This window comes from Hyalella azteca, unplaced genomic scaffold (genome assembly GCF_000764305.2).
Source record: "Hyalella azteca isolate HAZT.00-mixed unplaced genomic scaffold, Hazt_2.0.2 contig3122, whole genome shotgun sequence".
Taxonomy (NCBI): domain Eukaryota; kingdom Metazoa; phylum Arthropoda; class Malacostraca; order Amphipoda; family Hyalellidae; genus Hyalella; species Hyalella azteca.
In genome coordinates this window covers 572498-595382 of record NW_025933375.1, presented here as the reverse complement: position 1 = coordinate 595382, position 22885 = coordinate 572498, and the positions used below count along the sequence as shown (strand labels likewise).

At 37.3% G+C, this 22885-nt stretch overlaps 1 protein-coding gene across 1 annotated transcript in view; it reads right to left on the bottom strand.

Moving 5' to 3' along the window:
- The window catches only part of LOC108674300 (basement membrane-specific heparan sulfate proteoglycan core protein), a 218311-nt gene that overhangs the window by 90412 nt on the left and 105014 nt on the right, over positions 1–22885 (bottom strand). The window contains exons 32-41 of the mRNA XM_047885790.1: positions 22611–22775; positions 20442–20897; positions 16808–16903; positions 14462–14590; positions 10383–10460; positions 6312–6445; positions 5523–5616; positions 2671–2811; positions 1951–2082; positions 833–1103 (exon numbers count right to left, since the gene is read on the bottom strand). Of these exons, the coding sequence (XP_047741746.1) occupies positions 833–1103; positions 1951–2082; positions 2671–2811; positions 5523–5616; positions 6312–6445; positions 10383–10460; positions 14462–14590; positions 16808–16903; positions 20442–20897; positions 22611–22775 (1696 nt within the window). The remainder of the gene's footprint in view (positions 1–832; positions 1104–1950; positions 2083–2670; positions 2812–5522; positions 5617–6311; positions 6446–10382; positions 10461–14461; positions 14591–16807; positions 16904–20441; positions 20898–22610; positions 22776–22885) is intronic.

Genomic DNA, 22885 nt, shown 5'->3' with positions numbered 1-22885 from the left:
AAAATGTGATCATATGTAACATTCATATATTATCAATGAGTAATACTTCGACCAGACACATACTCGGCATCACCGGTATATTGTTTCAGTAAATGTGATTACATGTAAAATTAATATAATATCAATGAGTAATATTTCGACCATACACATACTCGCTATCACCGGACGAATTTTTTTATGGATAAAGCCATGATAAATCGCGGTCTTTTCGAAATGTTTTAAGTGCCACACCGATTCTTTTGTTTGTCAATATCGTACTGATGAAATTATTTATGTTACTCATGAAGAAAACATGCTGAAAAAGTTGAAAGGAAGATGTTGCAAGAGTTCATATTTATCCAGGGTGAACTAAATTGAATTCTTGACGATTTTTTTCCGCGTCTGTATTGAGACTCGTTATGTTGACGAAAAAAAATCAGAGGCTTATAACTGCAACAAACGAGTAGGAGCAACTTGATCTCATTTAGGTTAAGAAGATGATAATTTGATTATTCCTGAGTGAGGCTCATTAACCCTCTAGCGCCTGACATGAGTAACTGGAGCAATATTGTCACGCGCCTACTTCCCAAAAAGGATACGTTCTAGTGAGCGCAAAATGACTTGCACTGATGGTTGCCGCCACGTACGACAACTTTAAAATGTTCTCTGTTGCGTACAAACGTCCTCAGGTTGCTACACTATAAAGCTTACGTATAATTTAAGTTAAAAGTCATGTTCCCGGAAGTCACACACGGCGGTAGAGGGTTAACGGCCCTGATTAATATTATTAGTTTATTAATATATTTACTATTTAATATTATTCATTTTGTATTTACTATATTTATGAGCTCACCTGGTCATGGTGCATTTGTCGGGTACGTGGCCCCAGTTGAGCCTCCAGATGACGGTGGGTACGGGCACGCCGATGGCACGGCAGGTAAGTGTGAAGGTCTCTGTTACTTGCACTGAATAAGATCTAGGAGGAGACTCGATGAAGGTAGGTTTAGAGCAACCAACTTCGTCCGACATGTCGCGGCAGTCGACCTCTCCATCGCAGTGGAAGGATTTAGGGATGCATTGATCCATAGCCTGGCAGCTATACTCGTTGATGTTGCAAAGAGCGCCTGTTTGGTGCACATACAATGTAATAATGTCGTCATGAATGTCGTAGAGAATGTAAGCGAAATATTTTTCCTGAGAAGCTTATGAAGAAACGATCAAGTTTCTGCAGAGACTGTAGCGGTGGATGCAGTACTGGGCCTATACTTTCAAAAAAAGTTAAGAGATCGTAATTTCATCAGCCAATTATTGAAGGCCTTTCAAGCAAAATCCACCAATCATGGACATGAAAATAGAGCGTAAGAACTTACGTTCACTTAGCGAATTTTGAAAGTATGGCCCCTGGACGCGTGCAGAGGGTGGCTGTCTAGTGGATTAAATCAAAAGCTTGTGCGTAGGAGGCTATGGTGGTGAGCAGAATAACAAATTTTGGTGAAGTATTGCATAAAAAAACGTTGAAAAACCTAACATGTACAAATTTGTGAACCTCAAGTTACAAAACCGGGGAACGTCATTGGCAATTTGTGGTATAAGTAGATTCAAATACTGAGAAAAAATCTATTTGTGAAAAAAATTCCGAGAACATTTTTTATTATAGAATGAAATAGCGGTTTTAGCGTTTTTTAGGCCGTAGGCCTGTCGCTGATTCTTAACATCGCAGAACATTGACAACTTGTTGCGGTCTCGAACACGCAACTCTCAGCTACAATTCTGCTGTGTTTAACCGCCCGGCCTCTTCGCCGATTCTGACCAGAAACTGGCGCACAGAGCTGGGATCGAACCCGCGCCTCTCTGCTCCAATCCTGGTACTCTGAACTGTAACCACTTCATGCTATTGAGGTGATGGTAATACTAATAACCGTATTTCTGTCGTTCAGTGAATGCCTTTATGTATCTCATGCAATGCATTACCTGGAATAGAAGGTCCGCAGTTGCGCTCGTCCGAGCCATCACCACAGTCGTCATCAGAGTCGCAGATCCAAGTCTTGAGCACGCAGCGCTTGTTGTCGCACTGAAACTCGTTCGGTTCACAGCCCAGAGGGTCTGAGATAACAAGGCGAATATAACCAAGAGTAAAAATGGATTTATATTGAATAAAATTTGTACCAAAATAAAATAAATTCAAAAACAGGTGCAATTTATGTATGGTTTATGATTAAAAAAGAAACATGAAAAGTTGCAAAATCGTATTTTGAAAGTTTTAATTGTATTTGTTATTTACCATTCACGTTTTGAAAAATTAATTTAATTGTATTTTTTTTTGCCATTCACTAAGGGTTTAGGGTTTCAAAACCGTGTGAATTGAAACAACAAGAATAATATAAAGAGCTTCAATTATCTTTTAAAATTATTGTCTAGAGATTGTCACAGCAAGCACAAGTTTAAAAACAGTTTTTCATTTTAGTGTAAAACCGAAAATTCTAATATTTTGAATTTTCTGTCTAGAGATTGTCGCAGCAAGCAGTTCAAGTTCAAAAACACTTTAGTGGGACTGAACTTTAGTGTGACTGAAGTGTGTTTTTCACTTTAGTGTGAAGTGTGTTTTTCACTGAAGTGTGTTTTTCACTTTAGTGTGTTTTTCACTTTAGTGTGACTGAAAATTAACCGAAAATTCTAATGTCTGCAACTGACTGCATCGCATTTCGTCGGAAGCATCGGAGCAATCAGAGTCCCCGTCGCAGACCGCGCTCTTGGGGATGCACTCGCCGTTCATGCACGTCGCCTGGTTCAGGTTGCAAGCTGTAGGCACCGGTGCAGGAGTCGCCAGTTCAACTGAAGGAAAAATGCAGTGTAACAATAACGGCACGAGTGAATTGATGAGCAATAAAACAGATATATATAAGAAAACAGGATTGATGAGCAATAAAACAGATTCGACTGAAGGAAGAATGGAGTGTAACAATAACGGCTCGAGTGAATTGCTGAGCAAGCAATTCGACTGAAGGAAGAATGCAGTGTAACATTACCGGCTCGAGTGATTTGATGAGCAATCAAACAGATACAAATAAAAAAACAGGATTGATGAGCAATCTAACAAAATAAAATAAGAAAATAGGATGGAAGAACATGAATGTTGGGAAATAAATTGGAGGCGCATTCGGCAAAATGACAAACAAATACGAATAAGAAATCAAGGAGGGGAGAACATGAATATTGGGAAAAAAAAATTTTTGGAGGTGCCTTCAGCAAAGTGGACAAATCAGCTGGTGGGAAAACTTACATTTGATAAGAAGTCAGGTCAGTAATAGAGGAACTCGTTCTAAATGATTTAAGTCTAATGTACAAATGAAATATTCCATTATACATGCGAAGTAACTGAATTATTCGGTAATTATTAAACTGGTAACGATAGAGTATCCAGACTTAATACAAGTAGTAGCTGGTCACATTTTTCGAGGCATCTTTGGGAACGGGAAGGAACTTCAATATGTTAAAAATAACTAATAAAATAAATGATAATTGAAATAAATGATGATTGATAGCTAAAAGTCGATAGGACAAACATGTGCAATGTTGGTTTTGAATTTCGAGTCATAAAATTGTATCAGCCTTTGATTTTTATGTGAAGGTGTGAAGACAATGCACAACTAATATCGCTAATTCCAACATAAAAGACAGTTGAGCTATCAGTGCAACTTCAGCAGGTAAATTGTTTTCTTCTCACACTCGTAGTATGTTTAAGCTGCAAACTTTACTATTATACTTACGATGAGTGGTAAACGTGCAGTCCAAGAAAGCGTTCAGAAGAAAAATACGTTAAGCCAAAGAAAAAAATTGTGTTGATACAGGAATTTTTAGATTACAAGGCTCCTTAAAAGGGATTACGCAACTAGAAAAGAACTAATTATTGAGAAGTAAATGAATACTTCGGTTTTGTTACGTTATTTGATGCATAGACACACATTGTCATTACAGTATGTTATGCTCACAGTATGATTTATATAAAAAAGAGGATTAGAAACTTTATAGAAATGTCCACTGCTGAGAACAATGATTACAAATTTCCTGACATCCGACACTAACGCCGAGTGCACGTATATTCTTTTCAAGATTTTATTCCAAGAAAAGTTAAAGAGGAATAACATATGCGCATATACCTGACACGAGCGTGTGCGGTGGCACAAACTCGAAGTGATCTCCATTGCGGTTGCTGATGATAACCCCGGGGATGTGGTTAGTGTTAGAGTTACCAATGTATTTGGTCTTAGTGGGCTTAGGAGTGACAAGGTTTTCCGCTACAAGGTTTGTCAACGACAAGGGATGGAGTCCGGGAGGAAGGTCATTTTGAACGTTCTTAGTTTTATCAATAATGTTATTAGAGAAATTATTTTGTTTGTGGTCACGGACACCATAGTTTGAGGAAGAGAAGCTACTACTTGGCACTCGGTTAGTCGCGTGTAAGCGAGGTATCGCCTTATGTCTACCGTGACTGGTTCTGGAATTCGTTAAATCACGATCCAAGTTCAGATTTTTATCGCTGTTGCTCACACCATCGTGGTTTTGAGTGTTGCCGTTGGAATTGAAGGTTGGGTTTGAGGAAATTTTAAATGATTTAGACATTACGCCAATGTTGGTTCGTTTACGACTTTTTAAGGTATTCCTGTGTCCCGAAATTTTTCGAATCGTAATATGTGAGTGATTGTTTTTCACATTACGGTTCTCCGGAAAGACGTTTGATTTGGGAGACTTTTTTCTATAATGTAGTGGTTGTTGCTCTAGAACTTTAGAAATCTTAGATGAAGCCTTTCTTCCTCGACTAATTTGTTGTACAAAATTATTTTTACTCAATTTATTTTTCAAACGGCTGCTACGATTCCTGTTTATAAGACGGGACTCTTTTTCAGTTTTCTTTGCTTTCTTCCCTAATCGGAGAAGAGGCCTATTGACTTTTTTTCCACTTGTGTAAATTTTCCAAAAGAATTCGGTTACGTTGAGGAGTTCTGAATCAGTCCTGAAGGAATGATCGTTTGGGATTGTGTGAGGAAAAAGCGGGAGTACAAGATTTTCAAAGGGATGGTCCTCGACCAAAGTCATGCTATCTGACAAGGGTCTCTCAATGAACTTTTTGTTAAGGTCTGTGCATCCGTGCAGCGTGGAACAGAAAATGTCGGTATCATTTAAAGAAATATTTATGAGATAAAAAATTTAGAGGTTCTCCACATCATTGCACATACAGATAAAGTTATTTGAAAATATATATAAAAAATATAACTCAGTACTCACTGCAGTGAGTGACAGAGAGCGCATTTTCTCGTCGACGAAAACGTGAAGTCACGGATAGACGGACGGTCAGACAGACGGACAGACAGACGGACATGACGAGAACAATAGTGCATTTTTTCAATAAATGAGAAAATGCGCTAAAAAGGGACGAACGTAACGTTAGAACCCAATTGTTCGAACATACAATAAACTTAGCACTTGAATGAAAATAATGTTTTGTTTTTCAAGTCAAGAAAGATGTTTATTGTAAGACGACTCACAGGGCACGACTTCAAGGTAGACGGTCTTCCTGGACCCTGGCGTATCAGGCCGTACCCCAACGGCCTCGCAGTAGTACACTCCGGCGTCAGTGAGCTGAAAAAAATAATCATTATCCGTTATCGTATTGTCTAAATTATTAAACCATCAGCATCCGTTATCGTATTGTCTAAATTATTAAACCTACCATCATCATCCGTTATCGTATTATCTAAATTATTAAACCTTCATCATCCGTTGTCGTATTGTCTAAATTATTAAACCATCATCATCAGTTACCGTATTATCTAAATTATTAAACCATTAGCATTCGTTATCGTATTATCTAAATTATTAAACCATCATCATCCGTTATCGTATTATCTAAATTATTAAACCATCATCATCCGTTATCGCATTATCTAAATTATTAAACAATCAGCATCCGTTATCGTATTATCTAAACTATTAAATCATCAGCAGCAACAAATTTAAATGACTTCATTCATATTAGTAAGTTCAGGCCTAATTTTCTAAATGATGAAGTATATATATATAATTACACAAGATTCTTCTGAAAATGCATAATGTAAATATCATTCAAAGTTGAAACGATCTCCCTTAAAAAGCCGTAGCCTGAACACAGAAAGAAAAAAAATAAGGTTCGACCATTCAAAAATAAATAACACAACCAAGTTTGACTGCGAAATATTTAATTTCCAAACTCAAATGAGTCATTAGTTGTCGTCTCGTCATTTCAAACAAATTATCGCAAATAAAAATTTGCACATGATACATTTTTGAAGATTCACCTGAATGTTGGGTATGGTGAGCCGTCCACGTTCGTCCGTGTAGCCCCGAGGCAGGTTTTGGTTGTTCGGGCGTGACCATCTGACAGCTGAGCGAAGGCGTCCTTCGTCTCGACACTGGAATACGACCTCTCGACCTGTGCACAACCGCTGCGTTAGAGATTAGGTCTCAAGGAAACGTTAGAGATTTAATCTCAAGGAAACGTTGAATTTAATCTCAAGGAAACGATAGAGATTTAGAGATTAAATCTTGATGAAACATTAGATTTAATCTCAAGGAAACGATAGATTTAATCTCAAGGAAGCAATAGAGATTTAATCCCGAGGGAACGATAGAAACGATAGAGATTTAGTCTCGAGGAAACGCTTGATTTAATATCCAGGAAACGATAGAGATTTAGAGATTTAATATCGAGGAAACGATAGAGATTTGGTTTCAATGAAACGATAGATTTCATCTCGAGGAAACGTTAGATTTAATCTCAAGGAAACGTTGGATTTAATATAAAGGAAACGTTAGATTTAATCTCAATGAAACGTTAGATTTAATCCCGAGGGAACGATAGAAACGATAGAGATTTGGTCTCAAGGAAACGTTAGATTTAATATCCAGGAAACGATTGAGATTTAATCTAAAGGAAACGATAGAATCGCGAGCAAACGATAGAGATTTAATTTCGAGGAAACGTTAGATTTAATCTCAAGGAAACGTTAGAGATTTAATCTCAAGGAAACGTTTGATTTAATATAAAGGAAACGTTAGATTTAATCTCGAGGAAACGTTAGAGATTTAGTCTAAAGGAAAGGATAGAGATTTAATATCGAGGAAACGTTAGATTTAATCTCAAGGAAACGTTAGAGATTTAATCTCGAGGAAACGTTAGATTTAATCTCAAGGAAACGTTAAAGATTTAATCTCAAGGAAACGTTAGAGATTTAAACTCGAGGAAACGTTAGAGATTTAATCTCGAGGAAACAGTAGATTTAGTCTCAAGGAAAAGTTAGAGATTTAATCTCAATGAAACGTCAGATTTAATGTCAAGGAAACGTTAGATTTAATCTCAAGGTAACGTTAGATTTAATTTCGAGGAAACGTTAAAGATTTAATCTCAAGGAAACGTTAGATTTAATCTCAAGGAAACGTTAGACTTAATCGCAAGGAAACGTTAGAGATTTAATCTAAAGGAAACGTTAGAGATTTAATCTCAAGGAAACGTTAGAGATTTAATCTCAAGGAAACGTTAGAGATTTGGTCTCCAGGAAACGTTAAAGATTTAATCTCAAGGAAACGTTGGAGATTTAATCTCTAGGAAACGTTAGATTTAATGTAAAGGAAACGTTAGAGATTTAATCTCGAGGAAACGTTGGAGATTTAATCTCAAGGAAATGATAAGAGATTTAATCTCAAGGAAACATTTGATTTAATCTCAAGGAGACGTTAGAGATTTAATCTCAAAGAAACTAGATTTAATCTCAAGGAAATGTTAGATTTAATTTCAAGGAAACGATAGAGATTTAATCTCCAGGAAACGATAGAGATTTAATATCGAAGAAACGTTAGATTTAATCTCAAGGAAACGTTAGAGATTTAATCTCGAGAAAACGATAGAAATGATAGAGATTCAATCTCAAGGAAACGTTAACTTGACGAACTTTGTAAATAAACAATAGTCTTGGTCTAGCAATGCGGTAACGTTGAGGTAAAAACTCATGCGATGCAAAGTGTACTGCGATAAATTCATCTAATGCGAATTTCGTCCCAGATAATTCGAGAAGAAAACTCGTTATATAGTTACTATGAGTTCGAAATACAGTCCTCATTTCATTAAAAAAATGAAAACGCTCTTATTAAGCCATGAGCATATTCATTCAGTAATATTCATTCTGAAATAATGTGGTTTTAATTATTTTGGAATTCAGGTAAAGCAATTTGGATAAGGTTGTGCTCTCATTCCTAAAAAGACTGCATTCAAATTTGTACCTGACACTAATTATGGCAGCAGCAAAGAAAATAAGTAAATAATAAATAAGTACAATTAGTATCCTCGCATTCTAAATACGTGCAAGAATGTAGCTCGTTGAAAAGCGAAAATCTGTACTAGCTTGTAAAAAAAGCTTAGACTCTATCAGTATACCTAAAATCGAAAAAAATCTGACTGAAGCAACAAAGAAACATTATATTGTACGTATAGTAAATACATTTGAAAAAAATCACACTTCATCTGTGCAAAATTAGAGTAAAAAAACAAAAATCAGCCAAGGCACTAAATGTTTGCAAGTCTAATTAAGATTTTTCACCAAAAAAATTTGTATAGGACGAAGCAAACAGATAATTAAATGTGGAGCTGTGAACCCGTAGAGTTGCGTGACACGACACCAGCTCGGCAGTTTACGAAAGGCGAGTAGTTCACTAGGAAAGTATGATGCTAATTTAATTATATCAAATACCTTCACATAAAAAATATTGTGACGGTCATGCAAACGGTTCATTGAGAGTAATCTAATAAGCTAACACTCAGCAAGATGGAAACGTGGAGAATGAAAATTACAAATGACATGCGAGAGGACTACTTACCGATCTCTTTGAGGCAAGACAGAAAAAAGGCTTCATTAGGCCCTCAAAGTACGATGCGCTAGGACAGAAACAACTCTCAAGGAAGGATTTTATTAGGACACTTGTTTTGTTTTTATTTTTTATTGAGATACAAGCTCTCGAATAGAAGGAAATTCGCGGGAGAAAATAGAGGAAAAGATAAAGCTCCATTGAGAGTTGGACAAGAATTCACCAGTAAAGTTCCAAGATAAATTGATTTATCTACACAATGAGAATATCAGATAATCTCATCGATAAGGATAAGAGCATAGCCAAAATTTGCTAATAAACTTGGGGAACGTAAGCAACCCGGTCGCAAGCGTTCCCAGCGCATCATACTTAGAGATCAAGTACTCAGGAACAAGACAGACACCTTATAGACGAGATTATTAAGATATAGACATTTAGACAAATATTTATCTTAGTAATTAGTGGACTGAATGAGGGTTCACCGAGAAAGTTCTGCAGATGAGAGCTAGTCGAGTCTAAACAGGTGCTTATTCCACAGAGCTAGTGAAACAGTCAAACTCTTGGGGTGAAACAACGAAATAGGCAATATAACGAGTGTATCAGGACACTATGTTTCTAGCTCACCACATGACCGTTTCTATTGATAATTTGCTTGCGTCTTTTGATTGAACAAAATTTGGAGCCGATACTCCCTAAAAAACAGTTTTCAGTTATTTCATAAGAGATAAAAACAGGTAATCAATTTCTTAACGTTAATAGAATAGATTCAGTAAAATGTCATTTAAACTCGACTCATACAACAGTGATGAATGTCTTCTAATAAAACGATGAGATTAATAATTTCAGTTACATCACAGTTCCTTCCGCCAGCATTATGAACGTAAGTATTTTAAAGGACTTGGCCCCTAAATTTTAAATTCTTAATTAAAGAATTTAGAAAAACTACGAAAAGATTCCCAAGACAACAGAGAGCAATAAACATTGCATTCGTTGACATGGATCAAATTGTGCTTATTCTGGACATCTCAGGAAGAGACCAGAATTAACAAGAAAATTTGCGAGCACAAATATATGAAGAAAAACATGAATTCTAGACAGAAATAGGACGTAAGGCCATGAAAATTTACCGAATGAACACTAATACAGTCCGAAATTTAGATAAAAGTCTAAAATATGGACACAATGAGGATACGAGAGAAATTAAGTAAAGCTGAAGAGGCACAACAAGGCAGACGAAGTGAAGGATTAGGAGGCACTGTCGTAGTTGGTTCTTGGATGAAGAGATAGGCAGAAAGGGTTGCTGTGGAGATGGTGAAGCCCTTACAAAATTTAGAGTCGCCCCAGCTTCTGGTAATCCAAATCAGAAGCTGCCGCGTCTGTAAATTTTCACNCTTCAGTCTGGCAACAGACCTAAGAGGAGAGACCGTGGAGCAGACCCTGTCTCTTATACACATCTAGATGTGTATAAGAGACAGGTCTTGAGAAGAATGGAAAGATATAGGGTAACTTACTCTGCTTGATGGTCTGTTGGTCAGGGTAAGTCTTGAGAAGAATGGACTCTTGACCGTCGATACCGCCTCCAGAAGAATCTGTACAGGAGAACAGCACGAAAAACGTGAGACACGGAAATGGAGCCGCCGGTCAACCCGGCGAAGTTTACGTTACTTTCTCTACAGCTTAGCTAAGTAAATACGTTAAGGAATGCCGAGTAATCTGGATACTATTATTTTCTAATGTCGCTAGTACATTGATAATACTTAGTAGTTCAAGTATATATACGCGATATGAGCACGCTTAATCTGAACTCTCCCCTTCACTAGAAGACTTACGTCGAATGAAATTTTCTTAACGATTCAAATTTTTAAGGTTTTCTTTAGGATTACATGTGAAATTTTTGTATATAGTGAACAAATTTCCAGCTGACTTTTCACATCAACGGCTTATTGGATAAATAAATTTTCATTTTCACAAATTATCACAGTTCAAGAACAAACTGTTTGTATTTTTCTTAGCTTGTAGTTTGCATGTACCAATATTTAAATCATGTCATGATATAATAATAATAAATGAATGACGTTAAGCTTTTAATTAAGCTATCAGAGTTTCCCCCGATGATTAATGTAGCAATTTTGTCGGAAGAATCGAGGATTCTCATATATTCTATTCACTGCTTGGTTAACCAAATTTAAAAATTTATCATTTTTTATTATTGCCTGCTAAAAAGTATATTGAAACTATTATATTATTATGTAAAGCTATAGGGATCATTTTCATACATATTATATTACAATGGTTAAAAATAATGTAAAATCACATAAAATGGTTGTATTTAATCGAGTTTAATTAATTATGAAAATTATAGTGCATTGCAGCCATCAATTTTTTAGAACAAATTAAGACGGTACCACAAGAGGCTGTTATGGCGCCCACGAACAATACTCACTTTGTTACTTACAAATAATCTTCAGTATTTAAAATTTGAAACTCGTCTTCTGAATTGATACAAATACTGCAAACGAAATGAATTCGTCAACGGAAAATGCAGCAGAGGAGCATCATGAGTGGAACACCGTAGCCACTCCCATTCTTAACCCTCTACCGCCGTATGTCACTCTCCGGGAAGATAACTTTCAGCTTAAATTGTACGTAAACTATTGAGTGTAGCAACTTGAGGACGTTTGTACGCAACAGAGAACATTTTAAAGTTGTCGTACGTGGCGGCAAATTGTACGTAAACTATTGAGTGTAGCAACCTGAGGACGTTTGTACGCAACAGAGAACATTTTAAAGTTGTCGTACGTGGTGGCAACCATCAGTGCAAGTCATTTTGCGCTCACTAGAACGTATTCTTTTTGGGAAGTAGACTTGTGACAATATTGCTCCGGTTACTCGTGTCAGGCGGTAGAGGGTTAAGTCGAAGACGAGTTCTCAATTTACCGAAAGGTTTGCAATAACAAAGCAAACAGAAAATAAATTAGGGGTAGAAATCACCACGAAAAAAACCAAATCAATCTACTTTAAAATCAGGTTGAAGATGTTTAAACTTCAAACAAAACTGAGAATAATTATTACTCGTGCATGCTTGTTTACATCGTATTAGCTTTTCGTACACTCCATAGCTAATTAATTAATTAATTTGGATTAGGAGAATTGTTTACAAAAGAAGTCACTACAAACTTTAAAACAAGTAGAAGAAAATTCGAGTGAACAACATTCTAGCCATCTTCCACGCCAAGTGATTCGGGGAACACAAATATATTCACTTTTCAGAGCAACGAGAAGTTTCTTCCGTCGGCCTCATTTCAGAAAAGACGTGGGGTAGTTTCGAGGAATTTCTTTTCAACATATTTGGTTACAAGTAAATTGTGATAACCCGTCGAAAAACAACGACAAAATACGACTACTGCGCAAATAATAAAAGAAAACGTGATTTTGAATGAATGAACATAGTATATACACAATTTTCCTTCAATCCTTAACTGCACATTCAATTTATATATTAAGGTAGGAAATTTATTTGCATTGAAGGCCAATTCATCTGATGGGTTATTTTGGATTCGAAAGAGCGGTGTTTCTTATACGAGAAAAATGAAAGTGCAGAGTTAAAAAATTTTCGCTCATGAAGATATTTTCGTGATTTCAGTAGACGCATAACTTGCGCAGCAATAATGAACGCAATCTAACGAACGATCTGCACTCAGCATGGAACTTAGAAAAAATATAACTCAGTACTCACTGCAGTGAGTGACAGAGAGCCCATTTTCTCGTCGACGAAAACTTGAGGTAACGGACGGACGGACAGACGGACGGACAGGCAGACAGACAGACAGACAGACAGACGGACATGGCGAGCACAATAGGGCATTTTTTCCATAAATGAGAAAATGCGCTAAAAAGATAGATGTAGCGAAAGAAAGACGCAATGGATAGATGTAGCGAAAGACTAATTTTTCTACTTTTTTTTTAGATATCTGACAAAAATATACAAGATAATAATCAGATCCGAGCGACGTGAGATTGAAATGAGGCCAAGTGAATATACCTAAAATGCTAATGAATTTATAAAAAAAGTTCATACTGAATTACGAAGAAAAAAAGTGTATATTTTTAACGAGATACGATATCTCAAGATTGCTATCGGGACGATAGCTACGAGGGACAATAGCTTTATTTGCAGGTTAGATCTTGCGCCAAAATTGAATATTTTTTGTTCTTTTATTTAAAAGCAGTCGCGCTTATAGCTTTGTTTGGATTGAAAAAAAAAAAAATAACGAATAACACTGTTAGAAAAATGACCGTTAACGGTATTACCGGCGTTTCAGTGGCTGGTCGGCACGTGAAAAGAAACACCGTTTCACCGTTTTTATTCCAATTTAACACCAGAAATCCGTAAAACATCTGATAAAAGCGTTGAAACAGTTTATTTTCACGGGGCGACCGGCCACTAGGATGCCGGTGGGACCGTTTTTTCACCGTTTTTTCTAACAAATAAGCCTTTATTATCGAGTAACATTGATATGGCAAACTCTACACAACAAACACGAAGCGGGACGAACATAATTTGAGTAAAACGGAGACTATTTAAGGCGAGGAAACGAAATATTTATTTAAAGTTGGAATACGAAAAGCTTTACATGTGTACAAGAGTTTAAGGTTTACAAGAGTTTGGACAGCGGACCAAAATGTTGTGCTTGGCTATACTTGACGCTCTGCCATAAAGTTAGACTTACTGGTGTTGATTAGCACAAAAATTAGCATCAACAAGTTGATAAGTAATTATTACGCATTACATTATTGTTATCACTAGTTAACAAGTTGATAAGTAGATAATACGCATTAGATTATTGTTATCACTAATGTTAGCAGGAGCCTTGAGTTCATTGGAGGCTTTGAATAAACGGCAAACCTGAGAAATTAAATATTCGTATTTCTAGTCAATCAAAATGGTTGATAAATTTTCAAAAAGTAAGGAGTATGTGATGAATATTGTTGCGGTGGTTCAAAAACTTTTATGAAAAAGTCAAGCGAAATTTTAGTAGAGTTGAAGGATCATGGAATAATAGAAGCGGAACATAAACATGAAAACAAAAACCGAGATTGAAAGAATTTTAATTTATATTTAACGCGAAAAATTTTATTATTCAAAGTTATGATCACAAAGATATGCAAATTATTCGAGCAATTCTAATTATTTGGTAAATTATTGATTAAAAAATGTCAATAATTGGATGCGATCGATCTCATTGAAAATTAATATTAATTAATCATTAATAATAACACAAGATCTTAGTCAACGTTCAAGAATTTCACTTGCAAGAGAGTCAAGAAAACAGTATTTAAAAGAACAGGAAAATGATTGGGCTAGAAATAGAGGAGAAAATAGAAAATTAAAAAAGAAAATAGAAAATTAAAAAGAGAAAAATTAGATTGCTTGTTTACGGATCAGTTATATGAGATCATTGGTTATTAATGGACACAACGTAGGCTCGTTACCCAGTGAAAATTTACAGACGCGGCAGCTTCTGATTTGGATTACCAGAAGCTGGGGCGACTTTAAATTTTGTTAGGGTATATGTGCCTCGCGTCTCACCGCTGCAAAGTAAAGGCCCTTCATCGGAGTAGTCGGTACAGTCGAAGCGGCCGTTGCATACGGCCGAGCCTGGTATGCATTGTGCTCTGTTCTCGCACGTGAACTCTTCCGGGCGACAGCGTGACACGCCTGCGTATCACATGTTACGCACCATGTCGTTAACACTCGCGTAACACATTAGCTTATTACGCCACGCAACAGCTGGTTAACATTAAACAACAGCTGGTCATACATTGAAACATCGAACGCAGTATTCTTCAGGTGTCCCAGAGACATTCGCTGAAACTAACCAACTTTAAAATTTCTTAACTAGAATAACGTTTGAGACCGTCGAGAAAAATAGTTGTTTTAGGTTTTTTCTGCAGTAAGAAACCTGCAGTAAGAACAAACAACTCTAAAGTCAACTAACGTAATTTATTGCTTTGAGAAAATTGGTTTTCAGTTGAAAATAATGAAACAAATTAAAGGAGTTGGCTTTGTATTTGAAACCTAAAAAATGTGAAGAAAATACTAAAAATACTCATCAGTGAGAAAGAATTGATTCTAGTTTTGTGATACTGATGGACGTTAAAAAATTTAGGCAAATTTTATGGCAAGTTTGTTTTCAATATCATACTAGATTTAACATCAAATGGAATGCACCACATCTACATCTTAAGTATAATTAGAGTGAATCAGGTATATAATCACTGGTTAAGCTACGCAATGTTCGAAGCTCGAGACGCACATAAATCCTCATAGATGAAAGACCCAGCCATGTATCTGTAGAATTTATCACTGTACGTCTGATAAATTGATAAATAGCGCTCAGAGTAGAACGCTAGTAGCTACCTTGCAGTCACTTCAATTAAGATGAAGTAATGTAGTTATTTTCTCGTTAAAAAAAATGATCCACGGGTACCTTCACCCAAGTTTATGTGTAGCGAATTTGAAACCGAAAACATGCCAAATGAATGATGAATTTGGCAGAAACCATCGTTTTTGATGAATTTGACCCAAAATTATTTATATCTGTGGTAATTAGCTTCAAAAAGGCCCATGAATTTGTCCCTGGGTTCGAATAAGAGATGATATTTTTAAAAACCGTTGCACCCAAACTTATACCATCATATGTATATACCAAACGGTAATATACCAAGCATATACCTGAACATCACCATGTACCCAACAGTTTAAAATTTTATATTGTGCTCAGGTACGTTATTCTAATCGTCTCGGTAAATGTCCTATACAAGAAACCCTTCAATAAAAAGTTAGCGAGTGAAAAACTATCCATGTTTGCGAATCAAAACTATTTTCCAATTTGCTGATTCATAATAATTATGACGCGGTAATGAGTTTCATTATTTCCATGAACGCACTATACTATAAAATTTTCCGCACAGATAAAGCAATTGCAAAGATAACAAAGAAAACGAATGCCATGCAAATGGAATCAGCGTATCGCTAGCTTCCGTGGAGCAATGTAGATTGTGTGCTCTCGCCAGTCGCCGGCGCGGAGTCGAGTCGTCTAGTCTTCTCAGAAGCACCACCAAAATACAGGGTAGATGATGTAGTACCCTTGATATCTCGGTGCTTGAGCAAAGAAATAAACTCGTTTTATTTGGAAAGTGGTGTTGAATGTTTCTAGGTCATCAATGTACGATATGCGACCATTTTTTATAGTGAGCTAACTGTACCATTTCCCAGAAAAATATTGGAAATAGAGAACGACAAAATTTTGTACAGCCGTGTACAATTTTGTTACAATGTACAAAATTTTGTATAATGTTTGACAGCCGTGAACATGGCGTGTTGCCCGAGACGATTAGGATTAACTTCCCTTAGAACGCAATGCGCGAGTGCGAAGTAAGGCAACGTTGTTTCGGTTCATTCTATGAGGTTCGTCGCAAACTGTCTCGTATGATCAGGCCTCCTTGTTGATTTAATGAAGGACTTAATGAAAGCACAGCTGAATGGGATATTCGATAATCAATGCATGTATGCTGTCAGTGTGCATCATTTGAACCTTCGCGATTGGTGAAGTTAAAACGACCGTATAAAATTTGCCGATCTAATCTACTGAGAACTGATCGACTCAGAAGCGGACAGGGAAATTTACCGGACAATTTGAGTCGATGCCTGTTCTGTAAATAAATAGTCAACCAAATATGCATTACGTTATAAGATCAACCGAGATTCAACCCTCTAGTGGCACGCAGTCAAATGTCATACATTTCTCTCTCCATTATTATGCTAATATTCTGATTGATGTCATCCATAGAATAACTAACCTATCATCGATTGATGACTATTTGTGTGAATATATCGTCATTGTTGAGAGAAATTTTCCTATATTTGACTCACCGCATCCGGCCTCGTCAGTACCGTCGAGACAGTCAACCACGCCATCGCAGCGCTGGTCGCCAGGGATGGATTGCCCGCTGGAGCAGTAATAGCGATCTGAAGTGACACAATTACTTAATATTAATTAGTATAATTACTTAATATTATTAATTAATATTATTAGTCGAACTGATGATGGAGCTGGACTCCGAAACGTTTTCAATATCGATATGATGAATTCTCTTGGCGTTTTCTTTGCTTTTAAATTCCTTGTGAACTTGCGATATAAGCAGACTAATAATATATGTAGGTTTTAATATCATAGTGATGCTGGGAATAATTACACCAACATACCATAAAATAAATAAGACAAGAGTGGTAACAAGCATTAGTGATAAATTAAGGAGGGAGTGAAACAGTAACTCGAAATATTAGTATAGAAATTTCCGAGATTTTTTTTAACCAAGTAATGAACAGCTCATGAGGAAGAAATTACTTTCAGCAGAAGGAAGGAACAACTAGAAAATATGAGCAAGAAGCTCGTGATTTCTTCTAAGAGGCCTTGTTTAAAATTATAAGTACAGACTTTGCATTTCCTAGGGGCTATTGTATATACGGGGCACCATAGCATAGTTTACGGCTATGAATGCCTATCAGTATGACAATTACTTACATTTAAAAATTCATGCACCACAAATTTAAAATAAGATGGAAAAGAATTTTAAGCTGCATGCTATGAGGGGGAATCATAGATTATGAGAAATACTCTCATCTACAAAATTACAAAATGCACTACCATACCGCGATAGAGGGCGTGTGAAACGCAACAAAAGTCTAAATGAAATATGAGAGAAATTTATTTCGGGGACGAATGAGTCATAACAATGGCTCCAGTGGATTCAATTGTCATCGATAAATTCTGGAGATAAATGTGCAGATGCGGATGGAAAAATTCACACCAGGGTTATTGATCGAGTGCATTTTTGACAACTAAGGAGAGATGCGAGCTTCACGTAGCTCACGAAAAGAGATTCAATTGCTGAATTCATGAACGCAGGAACAATTCTTTTGCATGATAAAATGAACTAGAACTGAAGACATTCCGCGAAAGCAAAGGAATAAAGAACTAAATTTGAATAACTAGAGGCTTGCTAGGTCGTATTATAGACATCATTGGTGTGTCAAGGAACAGACCCTGAAATAATCAGACCCTGAACAGCAGCGCAGACCAAAATAATCAGGAGACTATTGGTGGAAAAATTTAGCCAAACACGAAAAATTCGAAAAATTCAAGCTAAATTTTCTCACGCCTAACTCAATAATAAAAATACTAAACACATTCATAGCAGGGGAATAACCGAATAATGGACTAAACAAACATAATTGAATTTTGCGAGGAGCAAATAGCGTGATGTCGCAAACTCAGAATTGAGCAGGAAAGTGAAACTGAATTTTAAGAGTCCCGATGGAACATGCAGAACGATCAATATAACATCAATACAAGTAGCGTGATGTCGCAAACTCAGAATTATGCAGGAAAGTGAAACTAAATTTTACGAGTCCCGAGAGAACATGCAGAACGATCAATATAACATCAATACAAATAGCGAGATGTCGCAAACTCAGAATTATGCAGGAATGTGAAACTGAATTTCCCGAGAGAACATGCAGAACGATTGAGAAAATTTTTTATAATATGCAGGGCGTACGGTCCATAAGGCAGCCCCACTCATCGGACGTGTCTAAGCACTCAGGCACGCGGTTGCATCGAAGCGACCGATGCACGCAGTCGCCTGAGCCACACATAAAGTAACCTTCGTGCTTACAGTCTGGCAACAGACCTAAGAGGAGAGACCGTGGAGCAGACCTTAGACACGACCGGTATTGAGTTAGAACTACAGTCTGACAACAGACCTAAGAGGAAAGACGGTGGAGCGATACCTCAGACACGAGCGGTATTGAGTTAGTATTGAGTATTCCAACTACTGTCTGAGTTGGAACTACAGTCTGCCAACAGACCTAAGAGGAGAGAACGTGGAGCAGATCTTAGACACGAGCGGTATTGAGTTAGAACTACAGTCTAGCAACAGACCTAAGAGGAGAGACCGTGGAGCGATTTCTTAGACACGAGCAGTAATGAGTTAGGACTACTGTCTGTGGACAGAACCGTGTGCCTTTGCTAAAGAGACGAATAACTTCCAGTTCTGAAGGGTAAATGTTTGAAGTAGTTAACAAATGCATGCATTTATGTGTTAGAGGTTTAGTGAATCTTAGACATACTCATGTTTGGAGAGTAAACCAGCGTGGGCTTAGAGGAAAAGCCACTGACGGCTTTTAGACAAGCGGTCAGTAAAAAATCCGGCTGCTTGATGGATTTTGACACAGTTTTTAAAATGGAGTTCAAACAGGACATAGAATATCAGTCGGTGAACAGCCAGGATCTAATGCGGACAGGCAACGTATCAGGTATAAATGTTATATTGATTTTGGCAACAGCGCAAACCAAGATGCTTGAAGGAAAGGCTTGTATTGTCAATCTAGAGGGTCTAAGTCTGAGTTTTCTCAAGGGGAGAGATAACCTTGCGTTCAAACAGAACTCTGACATGATTGGAAGAGTAATTCAAACTACTTCAGTTGAGATCTGATCATCTGACTGAGGTGTTAACGAAATAATTCTAACGACACTAATAAAAGGTACAGCTACGAGCATCACTACCCACTTCAATGGGTGGAAAGGGTCTAGTGGGCAAGCAAAGTGTGTACCAACATGTTGAACAAATTCGAAGAAGTTATCGTTAGGAATGTCAAAGGAAATAATCGCACAGGAGAAAGAACAAATTAATTGTATTCTAACAGCCTTCGTGGTTAAATAGCAGAATTTGTGAGCATTAATTAGTAAGGCATTCACGACACAGTCTGCGGCAGTACAAGAGCTCCGCTCAGTAGGTGCTGCAATAAAGAAATTAGTAACTCTGCAATCCGTGCTATACATTAATTGAAGAACATCTTTGTCCAATAAAAATTGAAGTTCGTACATTAATGCTGAAGACGCTGTGCTAAAAATGGGATGATAAAATATGTTAAAATGTTTGAACAATGTTACCATTAGGTCATAATTAAAATCATGATAGGGTTAAAGAGGTGCATCTAAAGTTAAGAACGACTCAAACTGTGCTGGAAAATAATTTTAATGTTCAAACCAGAATTATAGGATAAAACAATCACAGGCACTTAATCTAAAACAATCATAGAGACCTGGAAAACTCGTAAGATTTAATGCAAAAGAATTTTAGCTTCTCAGTAAACCGTCGATCCATGCAGTGAAATAAACAGGAGAGAAGAACATACCATTAGTGAATCCCACATTCCCACATCACTAAAGTGTTATTACGATTAGTCTAAAAATGGTGTTGAAAACTAGCTGTAGGCAATCACAAACTGTAAAAGGTTAATGTTTCTGAAGAGGGTAGAGGATTAGGGATTCCCACACCAATAAAATCATATTACTATTAGTCTTTAAATGGCGTTGAAAACTAGCTGTAGGCAATCACAAACTGTAAAAGGTTAATATTTCTGAAAATGATGGAAGGTTACGGATTAGAGGAACAGGTTAGGGAATAAATTGCACGTAAAGTCCACTCTGGACAGCACGAACCCCCTGTAGGACGTCCACCAATTCCAGTACCGTTGACAGGAGGGGGATAATATGGTCCCACTTCGGTAGTGGTTGATGAGGGAGGTAGTGGGTAAGGAGGTACGGGGCTGGGAGTGGTATAGGGGTATGTAAATATTGGATCACGAGTAAACGGACGAGGTGTGGTAGCAGTTGGTGGAGTAGGATACGATGGATAAGGACGTGGAGTTGTTGCAACAGGAGGTGTAGGAGAGAGTGGATAAGGGCGAGGTGTGGAAACAACAGGAGCTGTGGGAAAGGGTGGATATGGTCTGGAAGTGGTGGTGGGAGGAGAAGGAAAAGGAGGGAATGGATCAGCTAGACAATTTTCTTCGTCTGAAGCATCTGGACAGTCGTTACGTTGGTCGCACACAGAGCTGCTGCTAATGCACTGTCCGCTGCGACACGTGAACTGATAGAACGGCGTGCATGACGACACTGATGACATCCAGCAACAAGAAGCGACATGGAAACAAAAATAAGAATCAGCGTGACGAGAAAAGCACAGTAAAATATTTTGTTAATCGTCAATAATCACAGAAAGTGATAGGCTTAATAATAGCGGTTAAACATATTCGTCAATTATAAACAGAGAAAACATCAGACAAACAGAAATGAATCGTCACAAATGTGAACAAAGAGAACATTCAGAACATCTTACATCGGAAAATGATTGAACAGATTTATTGGCCGTGTTAAGTCATTTGGATACATGAGAGCGAAGCAATTATGGGGTTGAAGCTGATTCATAATTGCAAAAATTGGGATTCGTTCAATCGTTCAAACCCGTGTATGAATAATTCAATTTGATCACCTATGGCGACCTGTTCCTAAATTTTTAGTCTTTCTCTTTAATCTTTGAAAATTACGTAGAGACAAAAAATGTTTCCGCAGTTTTTAACATATAACAACATTATTGACTGTTTACTCTAAGCCGACATGCGCGCACAGAGATCAACGCAGTCTCTTCGTTCCCAAGACCCAGTGAAAATTTACAGTCGCGGCAGCTTCTGATTTGGATTACCAGAAGCTGGGGCGACTCTATATTTTGTTAGGGTAGGAGTTCTTCCCAGTGAAAATTTACAGTTGGGGCAGCTTCTGATTTTGATTACCAGAAGCTGGGGGCGACTCTAAAATTTATTAGGGTAGGAGTTCTTCCCAGTGAAAATTTACAGACGCGGCAGCTTCTGATTTGGATTACCAGAAGCTGGGGCGACTCTAAATTTTATTAGGGTAGGAGTTCTTCCCAGCGAAAATTTACAGTCGCGGCAGCTTCTGATTTGGATTACCAGAAGCTGGGGCGACTCTAAATTTTGTTAGGGGAGGAACTCAATGAACTCAGTCGCCAGTTGCTGGCGCATGCTGTTAACAGCAAGATAGTTAAATGTGAATTCTTTGACGGACATTAGCAATCTTATGTACTGGCGAATAGTAAAAAAATAGCGAAACCAATTGGAGATACAGGCGAAAATTTGTACTTTACGGTGTCAGAATTTTTTTTTTGTTTAATTTTGACTGAAGTTGTGGGTAAACACAAGCTTTAATGCGAAGAAAAAATCGTCGAGCACCCGTTTTTCTTGATGAAAATTTGAGCAATGAAATCAATAATTCTCCGTACATGACGCTTCTTTGTTTCCTGATTCCTTCTATGTCATAAACCCTTTTTTTTGCTGAGGCACATGGTAACAAAATTTTTAATATACAATAGGGAAGGCTCTATGAAGTGAACTTTAAATAGAATTCTAACTTGAGAACGCTTATTTTGACGACTGTCTCATGGGCACTAAGAAATGAACTTTAAATAATTGAATTTAAACTTGAGGAGCCTCATTTGAAGACTGCCTCATGGGCACTAAGAAATGAACTTAAATAATTGAATTTAAACTTGAGGAGCCTCATTTGAAGACTGCCTCATGGGCACTAAGAAATAAACTTTAAATAATGGAACTTAAACTTGAGAATGCATATTTTGATGACAGCCTCATTGGCACTAAGAAATGAACTTTAAATAATGGAATTTAAACTTGAGGAGTTTCATTCGAAGACTGCCTCATGGGCACTAAGAAATGAACTTAAATAATTGAATTTAAACTTGAGGAGTCTCATTTGAAGACTGCCTCATGGTTTAGATGGATTTTTATCGCGACGTACGAGGGCGAGAAGGAGGGGCGCTGGTGGTGGCTGTAGAGGAGCTTGCATCACAGTTCAGCTCATCGGAGTTGTCGAAGCAGTCCGGCTGTCCGTCACACCGGACGAAGCGAGACACGCATTGTCCGTCATCGCAGCGGAATTGTGATGCAGAACATTCCATGTAGGCTGTTTAAAAGTGTGTGCGCAGTCCATTATAGGAAATACAACTGGCTGTCTTGTATGCTGGAGCAATATTGAGGTTCACCTGACAAAATACTTGCGAGTGATCTCTAACT